Raw genomic sequence first — 17,538 nt, forward strand, 5'->3', positions numbered from 1 at the left:
ACGAAGTGTTAAAGGCATTTGCCATTCTAACAGGATAAAAACTAACGCCTTGAAGTGTTATCTACTCAGGCCTTTTAGCAAATTTGTTAACACTTTTAGGTATATTACTCCACCTTTCTCTTAGTGTGAACTGGTATCAATTATTTAGCCAATTTTATTATGTTATTAAAATACCTGCTGATTAAATGTGAACTAAAGTGTCATTTTAGAGCACTGCTCTTTATTTGTAGTATTTCACATTTATTCAAATTTGTAGAAGTAGTGGACTCGATTAATTACACTATCAATAGTGAGAAATACTCCACAAATAGAGACACTTTCTATTGTCTAAATGGATCTTAAATACTGTTCTAGTGTCACGCTAATAGAACAAAAGATGATGTTGAAATACAGCAGAGCAGTTTCAACAAAGAAACCCGGTTTTACAGGGGCAGCTATAATAAAAAAAAGCAGCAAAGTGTTGTAGAGCAAATCTTAGCTTTATTGCATCAAATAACATATTGCTATGTAAAATACAAGAACCATTGCTATCATGACTTTTTTGTCTTGCAATTGGACCAATTTGAACATGAACATAGGACACACAAGTGAATGCTGACCGCTGTAATGTTTATTTCTTTCCCAGTAAGGCAAGAAAGAACCTTTTAATAGTTTAATTCTGTGAGTATTAAACAACTAGTGTGAAAAACAAGCTGCATGTAAACTATTTCTACTGCCTCTGCTTCAATGACTAGCTGAGGCAACCTGTTATAGGAGGTGTTAATTGGCAATAGGAGTACAAGTCAGAAGCATGTTCCCCATCGTCCTAACCCAGCAAGGCTAGGTCATTAAAGTGGAAATGAATTCTTTCATGCCGACTTAACCCCTTCAGTACATATTTTCAGCTGTTATATCTGAAGACAATTGAGAAAGATTAACCAACAACAAAAAAAAAAAAAAAAAAACTTGCCGTACTTTTGAAATAAAAAAAGGTATTCACTACCCCCCTTTTCCCTTTACTCCCCTACTGAACCACCGCCATTGTAAGTGTTCCAGATAATCATCACATTTATTATGAAGTAAGGAGGAAAAGGGCATTGAGGGTATAAAAGCAATGACAGCCACAATAAAATAATTTAGCATGTTAAAATATATGTGGAAAGATCAGGTACTTAAAAGTGATCTTAAAGCTCCCATTTTTATAAAGGTAAATCCAGTAGCAAATAGTTTGGAAAGGGGAAGGAAAAAAAAACACAGAATATTACATGCAAAAATGACACAAATTCAAGCAAATATGCAAAGTAGACAGAAGTATGAGCAACGATAGACTTTATGAAGTCACCTAAGTACTCTTCTCTACTTACCCTTTGTAGAGAAGTGGTATAATGATGAATTCACAAGGATTTTCTTGGAAGAGCACAGTACTTTTTACCCATTGCTAAATCTAGAAACCTTATTTAAGTTGTGATTGTGGAGCAGTGTTTCTGTACTGAGACAATACCCTTGAAAATATTAAGTCAGTCAGTGGAAGTGCCAAAAGGGAGTAAGCCACATTCCCGTATCTCAACAGTTCTAACACTGTCATGATTAACACCAAAGCAAATGATCTAATTCATAAAGAGTGAAAAATTCGAAAAATTTCATAAAAATATATTAGTTTGCACTGTGAATCACATGCTAATTAGTAGAAATTTGAAATTTTATTGCAGTTCTCCAGCTAGCACACACACAATTTTACAGTTAGTTCCACATCAACAGGATTATATTTTGAAGCAAGCATTATGTCTAAACAGTTTGTATGTTTAGGCCCATTTTTATACCAATTATAATCAAGCATACATAACAGACCACAAAATACCATAAGCCTCAACAAACAGCCTAGATTTCTGAAAGGATCACATTGTCTTGTTACACCATATGTCAGATGAAATAAAAATTTCAGTAATATGTTTAGTCTCAGACAGACTCAGGCTCCAAAATGGAGTAGGGATACTAGGGAAATATTATGGCATCAATTGCTACTTTAAATTAAAAACATCTTTGTGAAAGCCTTCACAGGCTGTATCAAAGAAAAAACTGCCTCAGTATATTTTACTAAATCCTGCCTCCTAAAAAAAAGGAAAAAAGGTTTATCCAGGTTCATATTTACAGCAGAACTCAACAAAAGCAATATAGATGGACTTGAAACATACAACATTTTCCATCTCCCTCCTCTTCAAAAGCCAAAATTATAGAACACAGAACTTTGTATAGCTCTGAGCAGTTGGCTATATGGGTTGGGATCATCAGTTTACAAACACCTCTTCAGCAGAGCCAAAACTTTACTACCTATTTGACTTGTTTGTTTTAAATTAAACAGAACTTCAAACAAAAATATTCACTAGCTCATTGAGATATTCCAGAGAATCTGGTCAGAATTTTAGTTAAGAAAAAAAAAAATCACTAGAAACATCCATAAAATTTAGCTTACATTTCTAGCCTGTCCATTCAAAACTTTGAGAAGAAAAAAAAAAAAATCATCCTTCTGCCAGCACTCTCTCTTGCATTACTTTCATGGAAGAGGTACAATAATCCACCTGCATGGGCACACCCAATATTTCCCATATACCTTTAGTAAGCAATTTATTTTGCTTACCTAATTACCCAAAATGACAGGCATAAAATTTAAGTGTCTTCTACAAAAAAACAGCATTCCTGTTTTCCAATGTTCCCATAGAAAATATCATTTAAGACTACTAAGGCTTACAGCTTACTAAGAGAAAATGTAAGAGCATTTAGCAATGATTGCATGCTAGTTGAGTTTTGATATAAGCTTAGTTATGCTACATGGTACTTGAGAGACTCACTCTAAGTTAGTCTGACGTTTTGTCAGAAGCACATAATTATTAACCCAATGTTAAAATGTAGCCACAATATGAAGTGATTTGCATACACCACTGATACAATTTGCAATACTCAGAATTTTCTGTTACGTTCCCAACCCAACTGCTACACAAAGAGGCCACTTAAGTGTATCAATCAAATTTTATTGAGATAAAAGAAGCAAAAAAATCAAGAAAAGCAAGAAAAATTAAGGGAAGGCATGCATCAATGCAATTAACATTCCCTATTATCAGAGTTATTGTTAGCAAAAAAAGCAATAAAAACAGGGACAAAAAAAATAGTGCTGTATACTTCTTTGAGAGGTACTACTCTTCACAGCTTCAAACTACTGGGGAAAAAAATACTGAAGGTTAATTTCACTCCAGAATAGAACCAAAACTAATCTGTCATCTACTCCTATCATTATAGCACCTATTGAGGTTTAAAAACAAAAGCCTCATGGCAGATAACTAATTTTTGCCTGCCTTCAGAAAGTTGTGCTTCAATCTGGACTTTTCACTATCTTATTCTAAACAATTCCACAACGCAGCAAGTCAGCCCTCAGCGTGTGCTGTCTGAGGTCATCCTAAAGCACACTTTGTGGAGCACAGCAGTTAAACAGGGTTTACTTAGACTTCACTTAGGAAGTATTTGGTTCTACACATTTGGGCTTGCTGTTGTAAAGAGATGGTATTCTGGACACAAGCAGGTTAACTAAAACTCAGAAGGAAGGTTAGTTATTTGTAATACTTTAAAAAAAAAAAAAAAAAAAAACTAAAAGACCCACTGACATTAATACACAAAGAACACTAACATATGGTTCCAGGAAAACCTGAGGAGAAATCTTCTCTACCACAGGAGGAAAACAAGCCCTTGTTCAAAGGTGCTGCGATTTAGATCACTGTACAGGAGTTGTTCTCTGCTTCCAGAATGGAATGTTACAAGTGAACAGGTATAATGCAAGAGGCACAAGGATGACTGCTCTTGTTTAGTCTTTTTTGCTATTTTCTCATTATGACTACATTCATTTCCTTGCCCAAGTTCCTTTGTCTCTTCTGGGGAAAGTCAGCTGGACTGCACTGGCAATTAAGTTGAGGAAAGAGAAGCTAATTGCCTAATTATTAGAAATAAAGAAGTTTAAAATCTGAGGCCAAGAGCAGACAGCTAAAAATGGTCTCCAAAGTTTACAGGAAAATAGTAGATCACAGGAAGCTGATAATGCTCAAGCACAACCCACTAGCTTTGTTATTTTTAGTAAGGCATGACTGTAGCATGGCCCATCACACTTTAAGGCATCTTTTACACCATGAAAAAAGTACACACTGTGTGTAAGTACCCATCAGCTCAGACAATTGTATGACAGTTCCTAATGCAATTCTAGCATGTCCCCATACTCCTGCCCCCATTAGCACTGTTGGATATAAATAACATTACAATTACTGAACCATATTTCAAATGTGGCAAAAATATACCCAGCCTTTAGCAATGCCCAACAACTTTCAGATTAAGCCTACACTATGCACAGAGCTGTCACCTCCAGTGTAAGCAGACCTGGGCCACACTGGTCCCCTAAATTTGATATGCAAGTTTTAGCGTTTTAATACAAGGCTGTTCAACCAACTGATGCAATAAGCTACTCATCTCAGTCAAAGTAAAAGAGAACAATTTACTATATCTTACTATATCCTAGGCGCTTTTTCCACTCCCTGAAAACATAATCATATACATAAAACAAGTATCAAGCAAGGATACCTGCTTGAGCAGGGGATGGACCATACAGCCTCCACAGACCTCTTCCAACCCAATTCAGTGATTTAACTGAGACCTTCTATAGGAGATCACACAGGCGATTAAGATCTTTGAACTTTTTGTGGGAGTTGATGTTGGATGGTTTCCAGTGGGCGACTGTTTGTCACTGAGAAAGTTTTTTTTAAAACTTCTTACTCTTTAAATGGGTCAATAGCTTCTGAGGAAAAAGGTAGAACCGGGGTCAGCCACCCACATTATATACCTAGCTTCTTCAACTGGGATGTACACGGGATATTTCAGCAATACCAGCAGCATTCTGAGCACTTAGAATTTGTGGTGGAAAACAAAGTGATGGCACAGCAACGATGCAGAATTTTAAGACCTATAATTCAGACTTACTGCTCTTGCAGAGTATTCTCAAAAGGAGTATCTGAAGCTGGAAACACATGGGAAGCAGAGAGCTGTGTATCCTCACAATTCAGGCCACATGAAGTGTACACACCAAGGAGACACAGGAGTAATCAAGTCATGCAGGTGCAACAGATACGAAGAACTACAAGAAGCACTCCGTATCTTTCCAAAGAAAAACACAGTTCCTGATGTTAAAGACAACAGTATTCTATGAACACACCTGTATTCTCCAAGCTGAGAACAAGCTGTTTCAAGAAGCAATTAACCAAAACAAATTTCAATAAGGTGCTTTATTACACAAGGGAGTTTTAGCATGAAGATTAGCCAACTAGAACATACCATTTATTTCAATATACATCAGTTTACTCCCATGACATAACGCAAGAAAACCTGCATTTAATTGATAATTGGGAATGAGCTACTGACCCACCTTTGCCTGCCAGATCATAAACTCTTATTCTGAAGCCTCTCAGAAAACCAGACCAGTAGTAGTGCACTTTTCTAATAACCATCCTGGCTAGATTAGCAGATGAAACAGAACTTTAAATCAGTGGCAGGTCTCCCAAGTTCCCACGGTGCCATAGATTTAGTAAATGGGATCAGTATGTTCTAAAAAACCATGATAATATGAGGGAAAAGGTTCCACAGCATCAAACAGTGCAATGCTTGAAACCTCATAATCAAAGTGACAGTTTTCAAGTGCCATTTACAATGCCCTAATCTGGAAACATCCCAGCTAACCCATCTGATCAACTATTTCACAGATGGAAGCACTTGATGGCTAATTGGCAAGTCCATTATTCAAATAAAATAGCTATCTGCACTTCTATTTTCTATATTCCAAGTCAAGGTGTAAACACTCCTTGTAAGACACAGGTCACTTCTCTCCCTTCCTTCCCATTTGGATATTTTCCCCTTCCCCTGCCATCAAATATGTTAATACAGAAGTAGAGGAACAATTTTATTTCCATATATTGCAGTAGAACGTCTGCACTGACAGAGCAATGTAAGCTATTTTCAAAAAATCATTTGAGAAATCAAAATTAAATTTAAAAATATCATTATTTCACTGCTTCCTCTCACACCTGGACTGAGAGAAAGAGACAGGATGCATTTGCATGGACAAGAACTTGTATAGCTTGGGTTATTGTTCTCAACATGTCAGGGAAAAAGCTCTGCTCTCAATTTACTCACACTCTGAAACAGTATCCAGTAGGATTGCCTAATAGAGGCATATGTGGAACTGATTTCACTAGCAAACAATAGTTCAGCATACAAAATGAAGAGGAGTGTTGCTCCAAATTCATGCCGGCTGCACAAGAAGAATGCTTTTACGTACCCCACAAAGCCTGTTAATTTGTCTACAGCAAATCTACAATGCAAAACCAAGTACTAAATCAGCGGTGAAATTCTGTGGTGAGCAGTGTTTCATGGGGATATGAATGTGATATAATACAGAAAAGAATAAAACAGGAAAGGGGAGATAACTAAAAAGCCCAACATGACAAGAAGCAGAGTCAGGAAGAGAAGAGACCAAACAAGAGGCCAACACAAGGAGGTACCTTCAAAATCTAAACTTCCATGAACAGAAGGGACGTGAAAGGACTGATAGATGTTTAGTTTAGGACATCACATCACTGTGTGTTCCCTAACTCTTTTTTCCCTTGCCTTTTCCCCACCCCAAGATGGCAGTGCTTCATCCATCTAAGACTGATAAAGAGGATATGGTCCACAAAGTTTCTAAGCCACAAGTCACTGGATGGAAAACTTATCGTTCCTAAAGTGCTATTTCAACAATAGCATGCATATTGCCTTCATCAGACTTTTATTAGCCATATGAAGATAGTCAGTGCTAAATTCCATCGACCACTAAGCATATCTCTGGACGGTTTCCAATAGTACGTTGATAGAACAAACAGTAAAAAGAAAAAATTGATTTACTTAAAGCGGTTCCCAAGTAGAATACAAGACACCAAAAGACTTTTGAAAATAAATTCGTAACAACAAATCCAACTAGCTGCAGGAACAGCATATTGTAGTTCAGAAATAATAGGAAAAAAAGAAAAATCACAGAATAATAAATAGAACAGGTTGCGTTAGGAAGGGGAAAGAGACAAGCACTGTTGAAGAACCTAAAGTAAGTCAATGAGAAACAAGTCCATGGTCAAGATCGAACTGTGCTTACCAAGCATTTGCTGTTACTCAAACATTAGTTACAAAGCAAATCAAATGGACTACTATCCAACATGATGTGATAGACCTCTTACCAATCAAACCCCTAGCTAAAAATAAAAGTCTCTGAATTGCATTACATAATATTCATTTGAAAGTGTTTCTTTTCCTACAAGTTGCTACATATAAACAAATCTTAGGTCTTTCCAACAGGTGTTTATCACTATGCTCAGCCTTAAATGAAGAACCTTCAAAGGCAACTGTGACACAGCTATAAGAAAAACAAAGTTACATACAATTATTTAGAACACTCCAGGGCAACCAAAGGGTAGTAACTTTGTTTATTTTACAGCAGGACAAAGCATTTCCAATAAATTTCCCAATTTCTCTCTTCCACCTCAGTTATCTGATTCACTCTAAATTATCTCTCAATCAATCAACATTCAAAACAGAAGTGATCTCTGAAGGTCCAATGAACAATGTATCTTAAGGATGCAGGATTATTGGTTTTGAATAGCCTTCCTGCTGTTTGAGTAAACCAAAAGACTACAACAGTAGCAGAGATTCAGTGCAAGCAGCAACTTGCATAAAGAGCAATTCACTTTTCCACTTTTTTTTTAATGCAAGACATACTCATCAATTCATTTAAGAGACAACTCCATATTTAAACAAACAGAGCAGTTTTGCAGGCCAAAGCTGCCAGAGGAGTTCATCAAGCTTGAGTATCATATTCTATTGTCTGCCTCAATTTTCTATCAAGCCTTAAGTTAAAGCTGAGAAATTCAGAACGCAGCCGAGAGAGTTAACTGTAAATTTGAAAAACAGCTTTGATATGCGTCAAGTTCAGAGAGGACCAAGAAGTGAAAGCTTGAGTGATTAGACTGCGCAGATGTTAAAAAAATGAAGAGTCATGAAGCAGGCTGGCAGCTCAGAGGAACAAGAGAAATAAATGTTTAAGAAAGTTAAACTAAAAATAACCAAGAGCTGCTTGAAGATTCACTAAGAGAGCGTGAATAGAATTTTAGCTATAAAAAGGAAAAAAAATTATGCACAAGAAGTTACAGCTTATTTGGCAAAACACCTAGAGGCTGGAAATCAGTTTAGAATATACCACCAAATGCTTCAGTATTAAACCACTCATTTCCTAGTTACACCGGACACAAACACAACACAGAATCCAAAGAAGCTGTGGGTTTCACAATTTTAGTCATTCCAGAAAAAAACGAACACACACATCACAAAGTCCAAGATAAGCAGAACTGATTCCTCCAGAAGAATGACAGCCTGGATTCCGGACTTAGAACCCAGCTCCTGAGGCAGATCAGGAGAAAAGAAAGAGGCCAGCTACCGTGTCCAGCTGAGACCAAAAGGACTAAAAGGAAATTCCACTGAAGACCTGTCTTTTCCTTAAAGAAATAATTCTTCCTAGAAGCTTTGGACAGAGGTTTTTGTTTGTTTGCTTTTGTTTTGTTGTTGTGTTTTTTTTTTTTTTTTTAAATTACCCCCTGTATTGACAGTAGCCAGGAATAAATCTCGCACCACAATGTAATAACTTCAGCTTGGTTTTATTTTTGAAGACTGCTGGCCACACCAACCAGCCCAGAAAAAAAAAGCAAGGAAGTCTTGCGCTAGAGGTAGGAGAGGCCACACAATGTGTGTGGGCTTTGCACTGGAACAGAACAGCTGCCACAGGGGTCTTTTTGCTGTGAGCAGCATTACAGCAGCAAGGACAATAGCAAACAACATAAAACAGTAAAACACACACAAGTGGCTACAGCTACCCAAAAGTGATGAAATCATCATGCTGACATTTACATACACCTCAGTATCTTAAGAACTGTTGTGATGGGCATTATAGGTACTGAAATATATCTTAAAAGCTATAAAATAAGATTAAGAGATATATCGAAATAGCAAATGAGTATGCTCAGCCATTTTGAACAATACTGTTCGGAAAAAACACTATTATAGGAAAATGATTTTTGAATTTTATTCTCCTTTTTCACTGCTTTTGAATCCAAACTTAAACCGTTCAGACACCAAATTAAAGGTTTATAAACATTCTGTAAAATCGCAGTGCCAACACAAGTGTTCATACTGACAAGAAAAACAGTCAGGCTGTAACAATGATTTGCATACATTTATATAGCATCTCTAGAGTCAGATTATTATTATGAATTCTGTGGTTGGATTTTTTTTTGTGTGGGGTGGTGGTGTTTTAAACATAATTAAACACATATTCCAGTAATTGATTAATATTAAGAAGAGAAGATATTGACAAGCTGTATACTAACCTGTCCCAGCCCGGGCATACCTCCTCCAAGTCGTAGAAGTCTATCCATATTTCTAAAAAAAACAGAAACAAAGGAAAAAATGTCCCCAGGCTCTGAAGTGTTTACTAAATTGCTATCTATATAATTCACCTTCAGTCACTCAGTATGTCAAAAATATTGGTGGTAATTACAACACAACATCAGACTTCCTGTTAATTAACACCACATATTAATTCAAGAAGCTGTCTTCCATACTAATTAACAGACCTTGTTTTATTGCTTTGGTTTTGGGTTATCCCCATTTCTGAAGATGAGTTCTCTTGTCAAACTTTTCAAAACTTCCCTATCATTCAATTAATTGGGGGAGGTTTTTTTTGCTTGAGAACAGCACCTACATCCAGGAAGTGCTTAAAACTTATTAGATATACAGTCAAGTTTACTCCAATTTGTTCAAAAAGCATCAATAAAAATGTGAAAGTAAGGATTTTAGCATCCTCATTAGTAAGTTCTGCGCTAATTAACTTACAGCTTGTCAGTTATCATCAAAACTACATGTGAAAGACACTGAGCAGATTATGGATCTCTGAATTAGCATCAAAAGCTTTTTTTTTTAATGAACTCATTATACTAAAAGAAATACTGTAAAGTAAACATTTAATGTGTATATAGTTAGAACGCTAGTGATAGTACAGTCATTTAATACATTTCCAGTGTTGCATGAGGCACTGCTTTAGTGCAAGATTATTCCAATCAACACAGCTAACTCGTTACTTTCTTGGAGAGAAAAATTGAGGTTTTCTATCTTATACTTTTTAAAGTATAGATCTCCAGGAATAAATCATGTTAAGGTACCCAACTGAAAAATTAAACAAATGTTCATTAGTCTTCAGTTTATTCACTTTATATTGTTGAAAAACAATACTTAATTCTAGCTACCTAAGTAAGGGCTTTGTCCCAGGTGTAACAGTTCTTTTACTTGCTTACTTGACTTTACACAATAAAATCTGGTAATAAAACAGACAAAAGTTACTGAAAATTCTTATACAGCTGCTTTCAGCAAATCAAGCCTTTCTATTTCCACATCTTACAGAAATTAGTAAATTTTATTAGCTTATTTTAATTATGAAATAGAAAGGACATAGTGAAATACCAGAAACTATCATCTTAACTCTACAAGTCCCAATACAATACAATAAAGCCTGTTCAAGCAATGTAAGAGTGATTAAGAACAGCAAGTAATGGTATTTCCAAAATACACTCATCCTCAAACCAGATGTTACATTACGCATAACAGAATTATACATAATCTCAGGCTGCCATAATGATATCAGATCAAGAACCTAAGTTTAAATTCGCAAAAAATAGCTTATCTTAAAAAATTGGCTTTGCATATGAAAGATGAAGTTCTTGTGTTGAAGGAATGATGATATTCATTTTGTGAAATTAGTTAGTGGTTTTACTGACTAAATACTAGCCGGATTTATATCAGCTTAAGTTTAAAACAAATATATTAAGCTTCTCAGTAACAAATAAAAAGGAACCATTACAATCTACAACAAAACATGATTATTTAACTCTTCAATGATACATAAATATCATCCATTTCAAGCAACATTATCTATGACATATGGATCAATAACACATGCACTATTTGCAAATTTCACTCTACATTTTTAATTGGTGAATTTCACTCACAATTTTAATGCACTACCAAGCTACTAGCTTCATTTGATTCACTTCTTTTATTTTGTAAAACATGTTTCTAACACATGCAAACCTTACAACTGCAGCCTCAGCTACCGGTAAGTAACAAACTTGAAATCATGTTGTAAAATTTCCATGGAAAGGTAAAGCTGTTGTGTAAGCACAGGGTAAATCACTTAGGTGAAACAGCCATGAGCACAAATTAAAGCCATGTATGTCTCATTTTCCAGAGTAGACAACCCTCCATTGAAAGGCAAGATGATTCATCTTTCATGACACTAACAAGGGCTGAGGAGTAGGTAGCTGAGAAGTAGGCTTAAGATACTAAACCTACAATTTTAACCACTCATGACTGTATGCTTATTTTGGGAAATTCTTAGTCCCCACAATGGGTTACCATAAAACACATTGGTAGTTTTTCCTACACTACTGCAACTTCCATAAGCCAATGAGGTGTCTTACTTACCTTCATTTAAGAAATATCAAAAAAAAATATGCCTTTTCACATTTCAGTTTAGCAAGGGATAAGCAATATTTATTATTAGCTCATTAGTATTTTATTTACATCATTTATTCTAGTCTAACCCAAGACTGTAAATATTTAAGTAGAAATTATGCAAGTACATCATTTATTAATCACTAAAATTGGATTAGACTCATTAGTTACAGAAACTTTTTTATTTGTCAGCTTATCTTCCCAGATTTCAGAAGAACAAGAGTCTCATTTTCTTTCAGAACTGGAGGGATATAACATTTCCAATGTTGCTATCACAGACTAATCACTGAAGGTGTTTAGATTCTCAAGGCAACACCAGAGAGACAATCTCCACAAACCAGTTCTAGATGGAATGCAAATTATTTCGCTAGCTCCACAGCTTGACTCTGGTTAGTTTTGGCAACTAGTATTTTACATTCTTATTTGTAGCTGAAGTTGTTTTAGTAGGTTAGAGTATATTTAGACTTTCATACATATATTTAAACATATTTGTTTACTCTGTGTAAACATCTGAAGATTTTAGGTTAGCCATCCAAATTAAAAACAATTTTATTTTTTGTCAACCCACTGTGCCCAAATATTATCTCAGCAATAGCTTCAGTTTAAGAAACAATGTTTGTGAAAACAACTTCAGCAAAATTTTAGACCATAACTACAATTAATTTATCAATTAAAACCAAAGCATCTCTGCATTTCTAACCTGGTACTCAGCAAGAGGTGATCGCAGAACAAACTCAGCAGCAACTCCCACTTTCAGGCTATAAAGATGCAATCAGGCTATAAAGATGCAGTCTTTCCTAGAGAAGGAAAAATGAAGGAGACGGAGGGGAAGAAAATAAAATTTAGAAACAGCAACATGTATAATAAGAAATTTTACATTGATTGTGTAAACCCAAGTATCTGTAACACAGATAGAACTTTAAGTTTCTCAAAAGTAAAAGAAAGCGTAAAGCATTTTAATAACCCCCTTTTTAAGCATAGTAACTTAGTCTTGGACCTATTCCTGCTTTAGCACTAGACATTCTTCAGATAGGAAGTAGAATTTCTGCTCTTTCATTGGTCAGCTAGGATTTTTCAGAAGCCCCAGATTACATACAGATTAAGGCAGGACTTAATTACCTCATGAATAAAATTTTCCTTGAGTATCATCACATCATTCAGGGTCTACCTGAAATGTATTTCTAGTGATTAAGGCATCTTCTAGATAGAAATGGCCTTTCACAGATAGAAGCAGAACAAGAGATCCAGTGGTCAAGCTTTCTGCAACTCACTGCAGTTACACCAATCCAGACTATGCCGTCCAGAAAAAGTATGAACACAGTTTAAATGAACATTTAAATACACAAAAAATTTTAAGTACTCTTGGTATTAAAAGCAGTTTTCCTCACCAATAAAACAATTCTTACTTTTAATACAAAAACAGACAAAATAACCCACAGGAACAAGAGGTTATGTGTAACATCATTAACTTCCTGAAAGTGAAGCCACACTGCATTTTAGGAGTGAAAAAAAAATGACTTCCAACTGCATTTTCATATCACCTTAAGAACTCCACAAACCCTACCATGTGTGTTTCATCAATTTAAACCCAATCAATAATTTCTAGTGTCACTAGACTGAAACTGTGGTCTGTTGTTACTATTTTAGGAGAATTCTGCCACAGCTGAGATGACCTAAGCACAAAGGTAAACAGCGGCCTGTAGGCACGGGGAGTGTTTTTTACTGTTGTTTCTAGCAGCGTGACTAAATAATCACTGAGGGCGGCAGGTTTGCCTGAATTCAAGTTGAGAAAGGCTGCTTTACATTCAGCTCAGGAGTTAAAAGTTGCATTCTCGTTTCCACAGAGAACACTGCCCACTAATTGCCTCCGCTCAATCACTTACAGTGCAGCGTTTACAACAGATCTGTGAAGTGATCTGCGGCCATGATTTGATAGACATTTTTTTCAATGTCACTGTTAACATAAGGAGCAGTGGGGAAGCTGCTGCTGCTGCTTACCAACTTGATGCTGCTTTCTCAGTACTGCCAGGACAGCCATTTGTGCAGCCTTGCAGTAAACTGATAGGCTAACAAAAATGTTGTTTTTAACCCTGTTCATTTCCCTGATAGGATTCACACTACATCCCAGAAACAGTTGTCTTGGCATAACAGAAAAAGAGGTCTTGGAAGAGCTGACTGCTCTAAAGCTAACCCAGACTACGGAAGAAATTTATGTCGAACCGTTCTTGAAGCTAAAACTGTCCAAAGACGTCTCTGGCTGTCTTCTACTCCTCCCCAAAGTAAATGAGGTCACTTAATGGAGTCCATTCTGAACCTCATCTGAAAGAGGCACCAGGACAAAGGAGGAGGTGTTAACCTTTCTGGGAAGTCAGAGCAGAAAGAACAAGCCGGAGTTTCTCAGTGCTGACAGGCTAGGGTGCAATTCCACTGACAAGTCACAGGAAGAGGCATTAGGTTTCTGCCAGCTTTGCACAAGGAAGGGATCCAGGAGAGCTCCGAAGAGCCAGGCCCACAAGAGGCAGCAGTTGCACCGGCACAGGCTGCAAGAGAACTGCAACCAGCCCAGAAGCCAGCTTCAGTTACAACCCAACCCACTTTTACCCGGCTGCCCACCCAGGGGTCTCACACTCCCTTCGCCACTCCCTATATCAGAGACACAGTTCACCCAGAGCTTGATTTAATGTCAGACTGAAGTGCAACAATACAGCCACTGTTACCAACAGCCAACCCTGCTGTTGGGTCAGGGGAGGCAACAGTCCTGAGGGGCCGGAGTGGAGGACAAACCTGCGGTCACAGCAAGCTCAGCACTGACAGAAGAGTGACATGGAACCACGGCTTGGTAAGCCTCGAACCATCAAATGTAATTACCAAAGACTGTTTTAGAAAAGCAAGCCAAAAAAACTACATTCTTGTATGTAAATCAGGAGCATTTTGGTTCACTGCAGGATTTAAACGACATACATTAATCACTGAAGCTATCAGCAACAACACTGATCTCAAAAAAAAAAAAAAAGTTAAATAGTTTCTCAGCTTATATAAGTCCATGACTGAAACAACTCAGCTAAAAGATCTTGGTCATTGTCTGGTATTTAAAAAGCAAAACAGAACAACAACAAAACAGACCTCTACTATTGCAGTCTTCTCTTTCAATTGTCCTGGCCTGTAAGGGAAAAGTCTGTGGATATTAAGAGTGCACTGGGAGTATACACAAAGCATATTTGAATTGACATAAAAACAGAAATTTTAAAACACCTATGCTTAAGGCTTGTTCATAGCACTATTATTAGATAACTAAGTCACAAAAATTGTCAGATTGGAGTGCTTTGGCTCACCATTTAGTTGTTGAGTATGGTTTTTCTGGTCACTTCATATATGTTGACTTATACACCAACTTTCAATAATGAAAGTATTTTTCCCTAGGCAACGTAGGGCAGAAGTAACATAATGCATTATGCACAATATGTATGCACACATTAGGTATAAACCCACAGTTGCTGTGTATGTGCATGGCATGTTCCAGCCCATATTCTGAAATCAATTTGAACGTCTCAAATTATTGCATCTCTGCATGAGTTTCATGCTACAGCACACTATTTTTTCATCTGTTACTAACAAACCATGGTGTAACCCCCCAGCGTACGAGAATTCTACTGGGCTGACAGCTCAAGTTATAGTCAAAAAAAATAGTATCAAAATCAGCTTCCACAGACATAGATGAAAACTGGCTACCAGGCTGCCCTAATAATGGGAAGAGCACCAGGCTAGGCTCAAGTGACAGGAACTTACTCCACAGTTTGTGCAATCTGTACTCTGTGTGACTTCATGCAAGTCATTTCACCTCCAGTAACTCAGTTTCTCTACCTGTTGCATGGGGACTACAATACTGGAAGTGCATAGACAAAGCTTAAATCTCCTGGTGAGAAGCTCAATATCGCAGACTAACTTTTTTTTTTTTTTTTAATTTAAATTTGCTGCTAATTAAGTAGTTTAAGATTTCCAGTGCAAGTGTAACACAAATCCAAGAAACTGCTATGAAGGTAAAATAGTTAATGAACTGTATCTTGCAGAGGAGCACCATTTCACCTAAAAAAGATCAAATAATGCAAATAAAGTCATCAAATATGGACTGAAAGCAAAACTTGAACCAGATCTCATGTGACAGCAGGGGGAGAAAAAAAACTTCCTATGTATTTTGTATGAAAAGTGGAAAAAGAAATCCAAAGAATCTATTACAGATAATCCTCAGCTATTTGTTCATTAAAGCTAAAGCTTAACCATATAATGAACAAGTGGAGTCTCAGTAGTGCAAGTCCAGAGCTACGTGACTATTTAAGTTCCAAGAAGTGCTCAGCTTTGGAGGCTGGTCATTTCTGGACCATATAGACCTGGACCTCACTAAACCTAAGCTGGACTAGAAGGCATGCAGGTTAGGTCCTGTTTTTGCTTTCTGATTTTCAGAAGTACAGCAAACAAATGCATCTAATTCAACTACAATCATTGCTGAGCTGGAGTTACTTAAGTAACCCAGACCCAGACTGACTTCTCTAATGCACCCAAACCAAACTACCAGGTAAGAGAAGATTCCTTAACAAGTCACACCACCACACAAAGCCCCAGAATGAGCTTTTTAACTTTATGCTGCATGTACATCGTGAGCTCCCCTGAACTCCACCACAGGGACAGCAGACACACCACTGCTCTGGTGCACTTCCTCCCTACCACGCAGTTTTTCTATCATTCAAGGTATCCAAACTGCCAGTCCTTTCCCACCAGCCTAGATGCTGTGTTACCCCAGATGAGAGGAAGTAATTGCAGCTTCTACAGACCTTTTCCTTGCTTCCTAACAGCCGCTCACCGACCGCGCTCCTCTCAGGAGAAGCTTCTTACCAGTGCGCTCCCTGCTTTGTGGCAGGCGGCTCGTCTTGCACTCATGGGGGGGGGGGGGGGGGGTGTAAGAGCAATACAAACCTTTAAGACTTTTCAGCTCATCTAGTACCCTTTCAGCTATATATAACTTTCGAATACAATTCCGTAAAAAAATAAAAAAGAAAAGGAAACCGAGCGTCTCCGCCGGGCGCTGTTGTTCCCGGGGCCGCCCAGGCCGTGCCGGAAGCAAGCAGCCGCCTGGGTGCCGACATCTGCGCACTGCCGGGGCCGCCAGCTGTTTACAGCCTGGCTCCGCCGCCCAACTTGGTTCCCTCTCCGCCGGGCCTGCCGCTCACGGCCCCTTTCCCCCTGCAGCCCCCTTCCCTTTCTCCCCCCCCCCCCCCCAGCTGGCCGCCCCCTGCCCCCCACCCCGTCCAAGCCCCGCCGAGGCGGCGCCGCGCGGCCGTGAGCCCCGAGGCCCGGCTCGGCCTCGCCACCGCGCCGCGGCCCCTCCCGGGCCCCGCTCGCTCGCCAAGGCCCGGCCTTCCCCCCACGGACCCCTCCCCGGTCCGCAGAGCCCCCCCCGGTCCGCCGATGCCGGCCTCGGCGCGGGGGCGGCCCCGCCGGGCCCTCACCTGTGCGCGGGGCCGGGCCGGGCGGCGGTGAATCAGCCGGATCTCATTCAAAGCCCGGCCGCCCAGGCCTGCCGCCGAGCGCTTCCCGGTTCAAAGGGCACACGGCGGGGCCTTCCGGGCCCGGAACCGGGCGGGCGGGGAGGGGAAAACATTAAAAAAAGAAAAAAAAAGGAGGAAGGGGAGGCGGTTGCCATGGCAACGCGGCCCGCCTGGCAACGGCGCGTGCCGCCGGCGGGGCCGCGCGCAGTGCACGTGCCCACGGGCGGGTGCGACCGTTACAGCCGTTAGGGCCGTTAGGGCGTGCCGCCGGCTCGCGGCCCCGGCCGTCGGGAGTGAGGGCGAGCTTCGAGGCTACGGGGCAGCGAGGGAGGGCCCGGGGGGCCCCTCAGGC

The 17,538-nt window shown here is 38.9% G+C and overlaps 1 protein-coding gene across 3 annotated transcripts in view; it reads right to left on the minus strand.

The window, feature by feature from the left end:
• PSMD14 (proteasome 26S subunit, non-ATPase 14) overlaps positions 1-17,264 on the minus strand; it is a 45,580-nt gene extending 28,316 nt beyond the window's left edge. The window contains exons 1-4 of one of the 3 annotated variants that reach the window (XM_032189937.1): positions 17,148-17,264; positions 14,770-14,806; positions 12,347-12,443; positions 9,468-9,519 (exon numbers count right to left, since the gene is read on the minus strand). In XM_032189937.1, coding sequence (XP_032045828.1) covers positions 9,468-9,515 — 48 coding nt within the window. In that variant the 5' untranslated portion in view covers positions 9,516-9,519; positions 12,347-12,443; positions 14,770-14,806; positions 17,148-17,264. Of the gene's footprint in view, positions 1-9,467; positions 9,520-12,346; positions 12,444-14,769; positions 14,807-16,614; positions 16,732-17,147 lie in introns of those variants that run through there. The other 2 variants (XM_032189938.1, XM_032189935.1) reach the window with 2 other exon arrangements.
• Between the last annotated feature and the right edge of the window lie 274 nt (positions 17,265-17,538).

Source organism: Aythya fuligula, chromosome 6, assembly GCF_009819795.1.
Source record: "Aythya fuligula isolate bAytFul2 chromosome 6, bAytFul2.pri, whole genome shotgun sequence".
NCBI lineage: Eukaryota > Metazoa > Chordata > Aves > Anseriformes > Anatidae > Aythya > Aythya fuligula.